At 33.1% G+C, this 13,079-nt stretch overlaps 1 protein-coding gene and 1 non-coding gene across 2 annotated transcripts in view; both read left to right on the top strand.

The window, feature by feature from the left end:
• The first annotated feature begins 1,493 nt into the window (after positions 1–1,493).
• Positions 1,494–13,079, top strand: part of LOC125652239 (zinc finger MYND domain-containing protein 15-like) — a 15,573-nt gene continuing 3,987 nt past the window's right edge. Inside the window, exons 1-8 of the mRNA XM_048881281.2 lie at positions 1,494–1,640; positions 3,669–3,852; positions 4,145–4,297; positions 4,695–4,852; positions 5,107–5,235; positions 8,167–8,370; positions 9,760–9,848; positions 12,669–12,840. Of these exons, the coding sequence (XP_048737238.2) occupies positions 1,535–1,640; positions 3,669–3,852; positions 4,145–4,297; positions 4,695–4,852; positions 5,107–5,235; positions 8,167–8,370; positions 9,760–9,848; positions 12,669–12,840 (1,195 nt within the window). The 5' untranslated portion in view covers positions 1,494–1,534. The remainder of the gene's footprint in view (positions 1,641–3,668; positions 3,853–4,144; positions 4,298–4,694; positions 4,853–5,106; positions 5,236–8,166; positions 8,371–9,759; positions 9,849–12,668; positions 12,841–13,079) is intronic.
• Positions 2,887–2,959, top strand: Trnaf-aaa (transfer RNA phenylalanine (anticodon AAA)). The gene has a single exon. It is a non-coding gene; the product is annotated as a tRNA-Phe (tRNA).

The following is a 13,079-nucleotide window of genomic DNA, read 5'->3' as shown; positions in this document are numbered from 1 at the left end:
TCTTTTTAAGATCAATAGTGAAAGAGAAGTCATCCAACTTAAAAACTGCGTCCATAGGACAAGCAATTATACAAGAAACACGACAGCGAGCATTGATTTGTCCCCTGCAACTAGGATTAGGAGTCCAAATGCATCGCCTTTATGGATCACGATTCCTTGTAGATTCTTTGTACAGTCTTGGGTTTTGCTCCTCGTATTCCGAAATCCAGAAGTTTGAAGCACGTGCTGCAGTTGAAGGATCATCTGAAAAGCAAATCCTAGGTGTAAACGACTGTCTCCAATTCGTTGCTGACACATTATTCCAAGTAATAGAATCCCCCATCTTTTCAAAATTTCCCAGAATGATACATATATTTTTCCAACTTTCTGTAATACAAAATTTCTCGTTTTGCAGCCTCATAATATGGTAGCTGTTTATGACATCTTCTTCTGTAAATATACCTTTTTCATTACAGGGAATGAGGTTTAAAATATATTTATTTGCACATCTATACCAAAAATTACATCAAATTGTGAAGCATCAACATTTTAAAATGTCTAAAGTGATGTTAATCCATTTCATAATACTACACCAATTTATCCACATAAATGCACTCCCAAAACTGGTGGGTCAGTGATGCAGGGTGAATGATACAAAAAGTGCACGACTCTGTATCAACAACTTGAATTTTGTACGGGACTCTATTGGTGCTTGTGGAATTCTTTGAGTTAATCTGTACCGAAACCATCTTTGATCAACCTAAAGATGAGCTTATTATGCCATGACCACCACTTTTGATCCACATTGAGATCTACATGTAATACAGTTTAATTCCCACTTGGTTTCAACTTTTGATTTTTTCCATATATGTGTCATATATAAAAACATTATAAATATCACTTGAACCCTTGACATTTTTGTTGCGAATAATTTTCAAATATTTTGGCGAGTTACTTGCAACTTGCTCTTCATTATGCATAATATCAAGTTGGTAAAGAATATTTGCTATGCCCTAAAATGAAGTGAAAGGAGTCGCAATGTCATAAGTCTTACAAAAGTCTTAATTCATAGCTCATAATTTGACCATTAGTTGGAAATAAAATCACTTATGCATCTTATACCCCTTTCAAATCAGTTTCCATAGTATACACTTTTTCCATCAATTTTGATACACCCATTGTACCATGATATGATTAATATAGTGATCCTATATTATAAGATCGCTATATTAATGTCACATTTTCATTATCAGTATGCAATATAACGTCGAAATTCAAAGCGCCGCAAATACATCTTTCCATTATACCTGCGGGTGTTTGAAATAATACGGAAATCAGAATGAAAACCACACACCAACACTAAATATCAACACATTTCAATACTGATATTTAGTGTGGGTACGTGCACGTGATTTTTACTATGTGTGGAATTTGTTTGGTAACCTTTAAAAGCACCTATGAGACACCATTCTTCTTTCCAATCGGGTTCGGACTTATACAATCGTAAACTGTCGGATATTTCCATTAACATTAGCAAAAAAATGAGGTTATTCCGATGGATACTTTCATTTTCCCTTTAACCTTAATGGATATGGAAGAAGAAACTGTTAAAAACCTTCCTTGCGAGGACACCGTATGGTTTATAGAAAGGATTATGGACGGTACGATATGAGAGTTAATGTGTAAATTATATGCCTAGTAGAGGTCGTGTAATTGCGCTGATTAGGGCTCGATAAACTTCATCAGTTCATCAGTTAAGTGCCACTTTATGTTTTTCTCTACGTTACGTTAGACATGAATGATATATTATATATGATAGAGCTTTCATAATCAACCGTATTTTAAAGGATACAATTCATTTATTACACAGTGTTACTCTGAGAAATTTCTAGTGTGAAAACTGTCAAGTTCAAACTTCAAATATTTTCTCCTTGGGACTAACAGCTGTAGAACCGGTCCAGTCCAAAGACTATTTCTACCTACGTAGCTATTAATAGCTACCTAGGTATTTAAACCTACTTAAATTAGCTACTTCTACGTACATTTACCTGTTTTGGAAAATATAGATAAATAATATTAATAATAAAGGTGCATCTTTTAAACAGGTCAGTCGTTTTATGTATCATGTTGTGCATGTGCACGGCGGTACCCTGTTAGTTAGTACCCTGTGCACGGCAAAATTCGGAGTGTAAATTTGAATACTTTACGAGGGTGGAGAATGCAGAGGAAATGCATGATAATTCGCCCCAAAAACCTTTAATGTAAAAATGCATGAAGGTAAACTTTAAATTTAATACCGATTTGTAAGACATTCTAGACTTTTTATCACGTAGCTTTGATCCTAGTAAGCTCCTAGAAAATGGAACTGATGTTGTTATTGATGCAAATTTGAAAGGTTAGAAAGTAGTCATTTTTGCCCAATATTTTTGTGGTATTCATCATCAGTGTAAGTGAATCAAGAAATCTGGTACACACCATAGTGCGCCGTTCCTGCGTTTGGCCCCGAAATGCAAGTAAAGGAAAAAGTAGGTAAAAATAGCTACCTGCAGTAGGTTTAAATACCTATGTAGCTATAAGTAGCTACGTAGGTAGAAATAGTCTTTGGACTGGACCTGTAGAAAGTGGCAGGAGATCTACATTTCATTGTTTTGAAATAGTAGAATTATCAAAATATCTGGAATGCAAATATTATTAAGATAATATATGCCCTTTGAAGTAACAGATTTTTTTTTTATAACTATAGCTTAGTGCCATTAATGTAGTGAATCAACTTTCATGTTTTGTGCTGCATATTTCATTTAAATTTTGTTTTAAAGATGATCATTAATAAAAAGCAATTTTTCCTTCTAATCATGATGAAATCAAAAGCATTTATCACGTAGTGGTCAACCGTGTTCGATCACTGGTGACCAGATAGCTCAGTTGGTAGAGCACCTGACTAAAGGTTCAGGTGGCCAGGGTTCGAGTCTTGGTCTGGTCCATTGCAGTTTCTCCCTGTTACATTTGGTGTCGTAGACCAGCCCCTGGAACTTACAGGTGAAAATGCCTGCCAGGGGATAAAGAGTTGATGTCTTCTAGTGTGAAAACATTTAAGGAGCCCCCCCCCCCCTCCCCCCTCTCCTATGTGGTGGACAGACGGGTTCGATTGCTGGTGGCCAGATAGTTCAGATTGAGTTGGTAGAGCACCTGACTAAAGATTCAGGTGGCCAGGGTTCGAGTCTTGGTCTGGTCCATTGCAGTTTCTCCCTGTTACATTTGGTGTCGTAGACCAGCCCCTGGAACTTACAGGTGAAAATGCCTGCCAGGGGATAAAGAGTTGATGTCTTCTAGTGTGAAAACATTTAAGGAGCCCCCCCCCCCCCCTCCCCCCTCTCCTATGTGGTGGACAGACGGGTTCGATTGCTGGTGGCCAGATAGTTCAGATTGAGTTGGTAGAGCACCTGACTAAAGATTCAGGGGGCCTAGGTTCGAATTCTGGTGTTCAGAAAAGAAATGATATGCTGAGATGCAGAAATTATAGATATTATATGCATTAATTGTTAATGGTATAAAATTATAGAACTTTTACTTTGAATAATTTGATTAAGATAATTAGAAAAGTGGTTGTTTCAAGGAATTTTGTAAAGAAAAAACAGAAGTTGACTATAGTGAGTCATAAACAAAAAAAAATTACTTGATCTATTTTGTAGATGGGGAGGGTTATTTGCGGGTTGTTGATAAACATTCTAAAGAAATTGGACAAAGTCACCAAGATGTTACAGGTCATTTACCAGATGACGTTCTCCATTGTTTTGTGAAAACTTGTTTACTGCCATGTAAAGCCCCTGCACGTCGGCCAAGACATGTTGTTCTCCGGAGTGAAAAACTGGATCGGTAAGGTTGAACAGTAAATTGAACTCAGTTGAATAATGTCAACAATATCGTACAAAGAAAGCAACTATAGTAATCCAACACATCTTAACTTATTCATTTAAAGACCTGATTTTTTAAAACACTGATAGCCTAACTTTTAAATGTTGTTTTTGAACATTTTTTGTATTACTGTATTTTTGCAGTCTTGATTTATTTTCAGTGTAAAATGATGATGCATCAAGAAAGATGTACATTTAATTAATGATGTAGGTCTTATTTATATAAAATTCCTTGCCATTGATGTTCTTTATAGGTTCACCAAAGATCCTTATTTATCAGAAAAATTTCACCACTTTGGTGTAGCACTGGTAGGTTCCACTGCTACAATTTCATTAGAACATAATATCAGATGGAGGGAATGCCATTTTTGTCACATGCGTGCAGATCAACGACTTCTATTCTTCTGGTGTGTAATGAGTAAATCTGCTATTATCAGTATTTGTGTTTGTATAATGTGATCAGTAAATCTGCTATTATCAGATTTCGTGTTTCTATAATGTGATCAGATGAGTAAATCTGCTATTATCAGATTTCGTGTTTCTATAATGTGATGAGTAAATCTGCTATTATCAGTATTCATGTTTCTATAATGTGATGAGTAAATCTGCTATTATCGGATTTCGTGTTTCTACAATGTGATGAAAAACCTACCATAAATGTTAAATGAGGGCATCATCTCAATAGCTAAAAAGTTAAAACAGCAGCTGAAAGATTGCAATAAAAGTGCAGAACTGATGTGTAGTTGTATAATTAAAGCTGTGGTTACTGATTACATGTGTAATAATCCCTATTCTTAATTCCAGTCCGCTGTGTCGTGCTGTCCTCTACTGCTCATCAGAATGTCAGAGTCAGGACACACAGGGCTGCTCTAGTCAGTCTCATGGCTTCTGGTGCCCAAAGTTCCACTCCTACATGAATGATACAACAACCATTTCCAAATTCCCTTTTGAATTTTCACAAGGTACGATAGATAAAATGGGTTATTGATGTAGCAGTCAGTCGGGTTTGATCGCCGGTGGCCAGATAGTTCAGACTTTGCTAGAGTTCCTAACTAGAGATTCAGGGGGGCCGTGTTCAAATTCCGGTCTGGTCCATGCAGTTTCTCCCTTCCTGTTACAATGACAAGAGTTACCTTTCTTTTACTGTGTTCAAAAACTTTTTTTTTTTAGTTCAAAGAAACTGAACTTCAAATGAAGTAAATATATTTTATTGTAGAGACTTGCTCATCAGATTTTGATGAGACCCGATACAGAGCATTTCTGAAGGATAAGGGTGTATTTGGAGAAGGATGTTGGTCGAGAGAAGGATGTCTTCCTATGGATGAAGTACAAACTTATCGCTATGGTAAAATATTACAGATATTTCATTGCTATATTGATTCATGTACTTGATTTCTAAGCTTCTCTAACAGTTTAGTTTGTTTATATGTTTTTTACGTCCCATTAGAGAATATTTACATTTCTAATGTTTTTGTCTTCAATATCTTTAACCAATTGAAATGATAGCCAATTCCTCATGAATGTGAACAATGTGCATATGAATCTTGATATATATAGTACAAATATTTTAACGGCTGAGAATATTCTGACAGAAATGAAGAGTTAAATGTAAATATAAGAAATAAATTTCATTTTTGAAAATACGTACATTAAGGGTATGAACAGCAACACTTCATGCCGGCAAAGTTTTCACAAAGTGCTAACATGCTGGCGTAAAGCATCACAGTTCATGTATTTTAAAAAATGAATTTTATATCTTAAGTATTACACTCATGTAGAGACATCACCAGCTGTAGATAGAGTACAATGAATTTTGCTCTATGCACAATGCTCAAGGTTGTAGAAGTCAATGTTCGTTGTTTAAATTTATCACGCTAACATGACAGGCGTTTCTTTCCTGTAGGTTGTATCTGACAGATCCGTGACTTTCTGTAGGTTGTATCTGACAGATCCGTGACTTTCTGTAGGTTGTATCTGACAGATCCGTGACTTTCTGTAGGTTGTATCTGACAGATCCGTGACTTTCTGTAGGTTGTATCTGACAAATCCGTGACTTTCTGTAGGTTGTATCTGACAGGTCCGTGACTTTCTGTAGGTTGTATCTGACAGATCCGTGACTTTCTGTAGGTTGTATCTGACAGATCCGTGACTTTCTGTAGGTTGTATCTGACAGATCCGTGACTTCCTGTAGGTTGTATCTGACAGATCCGTGACTTTCTGTAGGTTGTATCTGACAGATCCGTGACTTTCTGTAGGTTGTATCTGACAGATCCGTGACTTTCTGTAGGTTGTATCTGACAGATCCGTGACTTTCTGTAGGTTGTATCTGACAGATCCGTGACTTTCTGTAGGTTGTATCTGACAGATCCGTGACTTTCTGTAGGTTGTATCTGACAGATCCGTGACTTTCTGTAGGTTGTATCTGACAGATCCGTGACTTTCTGTAGGTTGTATCTGACAGGTCTGTGACTTTCTGTAGGTTGTATCTGACAGGTCCGTGACTTTCACCTATAATTCAGGTCTGGATTTCTCGAAAAAAAACTTTGACTTAAGTTGGAGATTTTGCTCAAATTTTGACTGATCAAATAGAAGAAAACTCGAACTAAAGTTTGAGATTTTTGCAAGAAATCCAAGCCAGGGCCCTGTTGCATGATGGTTTAGCAAAGTTTAACAGACCGTTAACTTCCCATTAACTCTGACATTTATATAGTGTTAACTAGACGTTTAATGTCAGTTAAACTTAACTCATCTTCATGCAACTGGACCCTGGGACAGTCACTGCCTCTGTTAAATGTCAGGTTTGAGACTTTCTTTTTTTCAAAACAATCACCCTGGCCACCAGAGTCAGTTATCAATGCACATGTTCTTTACACGTTAAAGTGCTGGATTCACATAAATACTTAAATTACTTTCTAAAGACCAGGTTCTACAAATCAAATCAGATCAATCATAGAATTATTTTCTAGGGACTGACTGTCTTTTTATACACCCATCAGTACTTATAATATAAGGCGAGAATCATCAAATGTGTTCCCAATGATGAAAGGAAGAAGCCTATGGGTTTTTTAAAGGTCAAAGGTTAAGATCAAATATACATGTGTAATTTTATAGGCACAACATAAATAAAGCTAAGATAATAAGATTTGATACACATATTATATTCAAGCATCATATATGAGTTCTCTTCTTGAATGGTGCAGTTTGTCATTAGTCATCCATCAGCACCTTGTGGGGAGGATAAAGAGAGTACTAAGAAAGCTAGGATAATCACACCTGGTAGACATGTTCCCCATGGTGAGGGAGAAATGTCGGATATTTCTCAAGGTCAAACTTAGGTAATCTTGACAGAAAGCAATACTAAGAAAGCTAGGATCATCAAACCTGGTACACATGTTCCCCATGGTGAGGGAGAAATGTCGGATATTTCTCAATGTCAAACTTAGGTAATCATGACAGAAAGCTATACTAATAAAACTAGGATCATCAAACTTGGTGTACATGTTCCCCATGATGTTAGTGCCAGTATATTTTGAAAAGTAAAAATGAATGAAATCTTTCTTAAAAATAGCTATGTAGTAAAATTATTTGCACTAGCATTTTGTTAATTCTTTCCGATATCAGAGAAAGTGTTGATAGAACACTGTCAGAACCCCCCCCCCCCCCCCCCCCCCTCCTTTTTTTTTTTTATCAAAGAATATGGTTTAGTTGAATATCAGTCCTTTTTTTAATTAATACTGCATTACTGAATGCATTGCACAGGTGTAGTTGCAGTATGAATGTTGCTCTTGTTCAAACAAATGGCATGAATGGTTCAATTACTTTGTAATGTCATTATGACTGCCTTCTACAAACAAAATCACATAAATACTGCAATTCATATTCTACAGTTTTATGTACCGGGTAATAGCTTTTACAAACAAATTTACATAGATAATCATTCTTACATAGATAATCATTCTTACTCTAAACAAGAACTCAAGATTTTATGAAATTGCAAGCCTTATTATTATTCCAAGTTCGTAAACAGTTTTTAAAAAGAACTAGTAAAACATATTCGAAGTAATTTGGTTTTATCTTCGTTGATATTTCACAGGTAAACACCTTTTCTTATCTTGTTAATATCTTACCGGTAAACACCTTTTCTTATCTTGTTAATATCTTACCAGTAAACACCTTTTCTTATCTCGTTAATATTTTACAGGTAAACACCTGGTCTTATCTTGTTAATATCTTTGTACAGGTAAACATCTATTTTTAACTTGTTAATATCTTTCAGGTAAACACCTGGATTTAGATAATCCTTATGTTCTTCCTGTGGAGTCCTGTGTTTTAGATGACCCTGTTCCTGTGGATTCGTGTTCGTCTGTTGTGGATTGGAGTTCGTATTACAGGTGTAGAGGGCTGGACTGGTCTTCTCCTGTAGCTGTCCTCCTACAGTGGCCCCTGACAACGTTCTACATTATCAAATACTTGCTCAATGGTACATGTAGTGTGTTGAACTTAATTATGTGTACAATTATTTATTAAGTAACATGTAAATGTCAAGGTGCACTAAGGGCTCAAGTCTGCCCTATTGGAGATGAAGTTAAGGAAACATATTCTACATATTCTTAATTAGCTATTTTAAGTTATTTATGGCAAAAATGATGATCAAACAATTTTGCTCTGTGATGTCATCAATCCGGTGAATTTTGAAAAGATGTCACTAGCTGAAGATGAAGTGCCACAAATTAGATCTTTTGCACGGCACTTAGGGCTGTAGCTATCGGGGTTCTTTGACAAGCCTGCCCTGACACAGGACCTCTATCTGGAAAACCTGTTAATCTCACTTTTATATGCCGAGCATTTGGGTAAGGAGGAATAATTACTGATTTGATGTCTTCTTAGGTCTGACAATCTACCACTGAGCTACCATGACCCGTGTGTTTGTTGTCATTGTTGTAAACTTTTCACATTTTTATTTCTTCTCTAGAACTACTTTGCCAATTTTACCAAACCTTTGCCAATTTTTCCTAGCATGAATGGTGTTTAAATTTATTCAAATTAAGGGAAGATAATTGAGAAATAGTGAAAGTAAATCGGGATATTTAGAAATAAGATATAATTTCTTCCCAAGAATCACTCGTTCAGAAAATAAGAACTTCCATAAAAGCCCCTTATATGTACATGTATATTATGAAGATTAATGTTTATTCAAATCATGACCACTTGGAGATTTCATAGATAATTTTATATCTAAAAATTTAAAATGTCTATACTTATCACATTTTCTTGTTTGGTTAGATATCCATATCATGCATCAAATCACTGCAACATTTGGATTTTAAAATCATCTCTTACTCGCAAACAAAACACCTTTTGTTATCATTCTGGAAAAAACAAAAAAATCTATAAAATACTTGAGAGCTTGTATCACTCCTTTGATGGTGAAATCATATCATTATGAGATGCTTTAACAAGATATTAAATAAAATTTTGATGTCACGATCTCCACATTTTTAAAACGGGTCATTTTATTCATAAGGTGAACTTGGTTTATTGGTGCATGCACAGCCATGCATGATGTTCTCCAATTAGAATTAGACAAATTTTAAAAAAATCCATCTACATGTATTTTGATGTGTGTATGCAAATGACATTTTCTCTCAAATTATTATTGAAACTAAATGTAAACCAGTACTTTATCTGCTTAACAGCACATTGACAATATTGATGAAATTGTCTAAATACATTTTCATGTAAAAAATTTCTTGGGGTACGTATTAGTTTGTCTTTTAAGTATGTTTGATTTTAGTTAAATTATTGTTTGCAGTTAAAAATTAATTACCTGGTTGTAATAAGCATAAAAGTGTTTAGGTTTTTTTTTCAGTTCAGAATGTGATCAATCACCATGACAACCAAATCAACATAGATATCGTTGGAGTTGAAAAAGAAGTGGAACTTATTCCCGTATTCAAAGTAAAACATCTCAATGACAATGATCTAAAATTATGGAATTCATTGCTTGTGTAATGTAGTATATAAAGCAATTTCAATAATTACATTGATATGTGAATGATCATTTGATGTCATGCAAACTTATCTTAGAACTATAAAATCATGTTATGTGATCGAATAATTACGTATATACATATTATCATGTGATCTAATAACTACATACATATCATTATGTGATCGAATAATTATATACATATTATTATGTGATCGAATAATTATATACATATTATGTGATCGAATAATTATATACATATTATGTGATCGAATAATTATATACATATTATTATGTGATCGAATAATTATATACATATTATGTGATCGAATAATTATATACATATTATTATGTGATCGAATAATTATATACATATTATGTGATCAAATAATTACATACATATTATTATGTGATCGAATAATTACATACATATTATTATGCGATCAAATAATTACATACATATTATGTGATCGAATGATTACGTACATTTACTTTCCATTTGGCTGAGATGATCTGTCAACTTAAGAACATGTTGTGTTCTCCTGAACATGCCTTCAGAATGAATTAACATTAATTTCTCCAACATCAAGCCAAAAATGAATTGGGAATTTCGAAAATAAATTTGGTTTTGGTCCCTCAATAAAAACCTGTATCTCTACTCACTTTTGGCTATCTTCCTGTATAATTAATCGTTCAATTGTTGAGTTATAGTAACATCGAACTTTATTTAAAACTGACAGATCAGGTATTGTTTGTGTAATTCTACAAAACTCCCATCTGAATTTAATCACGTTCGACAAAGTTTTGCAGTCTAGCTACATTGTATATACAAAGATGGCCAACCAGGTATCGTTTGATAAACTTTTGTAGGCCTTAGTATCTAGTTCTGATGTTTTAAATTATTCAATCATATAATAAAACAGTTATTGACTTTTTCTCGGTCTTTATGATGCTTTAGCTACCCTCAAAGAGCAATTTTCACTTTGCCCTCTGGGCTCGGTAAATATTGTGCTTCTTCTATGATAGCTCAGATATGTTATTGACCTGAAAAATGTCAATAATTGTAAAAATAGACAATGTCCTACTGCAGAAAAAAATCAGGCATTTGATTGGACAGAAAGCCAGGAATATGAGGTCATGTACTCCACCAAGAATAGATAGGATACGAAATGGCTTTGATAGATCTATATTATTGCTTTGTAAAATAAATATTATTTGATCGCTCTGCAGTAGGACATATCCGTTATATGGATTCTTGGCAGGGTATATGGACCGAACTTAAGCTGTTAGAATATAAACTTTGACAGGAAATATGAGTCCTTATTATATACTTTCAATTTCTTCTCTTCTTTTTTCTTTAAAAGATTGCGGGCATATATCACACGATATATGCCCGGAAACATTCCAGCCCGCAAACATTACGTCACAATCAATACACACGCAAATTACTACGTCATTAATTTTCAAATTTTTCGTGTTTTTCATCTTTTACTCAGTTAAACCAATAAAGAAATTGTAAAAAATAAATTATTGTTAGTTTCTAAATGAAATTGAAAGTATATAATAAAAAGGTTATAGACTTTATATGGGAAATATGACGACCTCGTTTTTTGTCGCGGACGGACCTCGCAAGCTCGGTCCGTCTACGCGCCAAAAAACTCGGTCGTCATACTTTCCCATACAAAGTCTATAACCTATAAACATACCCTGCCAAGAATCCATATACAGTGTAACTAATAATGTATATTTTCTTTATGATGTATTTCTTTATAATGTGTATTTTCTTTATAATGTATATTTTCTTTATGATGTATTTCTTTATAATGTGTATTTTCTTTATAATGTATATTTTCTTTATGATGTATTTCTTTATAATGTTTGTTTTTTTTATAATGTATATTTTCTTTACAATGTCTATTTTCTTTATAATGTATATTTCTTTATGATGTATTTCTTTATAGTGTATATTTTCTTTACAATGTATATTTTCTTTATTACATGTATGTATATTTTCTTTATGATGTATATTTTCTTTATAATGTATATTTTCTGTGACAATGTATATTTTCTTTATAATGTATATTTTTTTTATAATGTGTATTTCCTTTATAATGTCTATTTTCTTTACAATGTATATTTTCTTTATAGTGTATATTTCCTTTATAATGTATATTTTCTTTATTACATGTATGTATATTTTCTTTACGATGTACATATTTTCTTTATAGTGTATATTTCCTTTATAATGTATATTTTCTTTATTACATGTATGTATATTTTCTTTACGATGTACATATTTTCTTTATAGTGTATATTTCCTTTATAATGTATATTTTCTTTATTACATGTATGTATATTTTCTTTACGATGTATATTTTCTTTAAATGTATATTTTCTGTGACAATGTATATTTTCTTAATAATGTATATTTCCTTTATAATGTATATTTTCTTTACAATGTATATTTTCTGTGACAATGTATATTTTCTTTACAATGCATATTTTCTTTATAATGTATATTTTCTTTATAATGTATATTTTCTGTGACAATGTATATTTTCTTTACAATGCATATTTTCTTTATAATGTAATATATTTTCTTTATAATGTATATTTTCTTTATAATGTATATTTTCTTTATGATATATATTTTCTTTATAATGTATGTATTTTTTATAATGTATATTTTCTTTATAATGTATATTTCCTTTATAATGTACATTTCCTTTATGATATATATATTTTTTATAATGTATATTTTCTTTATAATGTATATTTTCTTTACTAAGGAGCTGGGATACCTACTTAATGACTGTGCTCTAGATATACACATGTTTGGGAGACATTTACACCACACAGTGAAGGAAAGATCCTGGACTCTGTCCAATGTAACCGTGACAGTTCACAATCAGTTCTATCATAAACATGCCTCGCAGGAGAGGACCCCAAGTCTTGTTATTGGTTAGTGAAATAGAATTATACACTTTGAATTGTTTTAGCTAGGGAAATACTTGTTTATTTAATGAGAATGCTTATTCCAAATATATTACATCTTTAATTGTTGAATCAGCGGTGGAAAATTCATTAGCAAATATAATCTCACTGATTTACGTCATAATATACTGTTGATATAAAGAATACACTCACAAAGGACTACATATAACACCAGCCTGGATTTACAAGTAGATTGGCTCCTCAAA

The sequence above is a fragment of the Ostrea edulis genome, chromosome 5 (genome assembly GCF_947568905.1).
Source record: "Ostrea edulis chromosome 5, xbOstEdul1.1, whole genome shotgun sequence".
In the NCBI taxonomy this organism is placed as follows: Eukaryota; Metazoa; Mollusca; class Bivalvia; order Ostreida; family Ostreidae; genus Ostrea; species Ostrea edulis.
The sequence above is the reverse complement of the archived record's forward strand: the minus strand, read 5'-3'. Positions and strand labels throughout refer to the sequence as shown.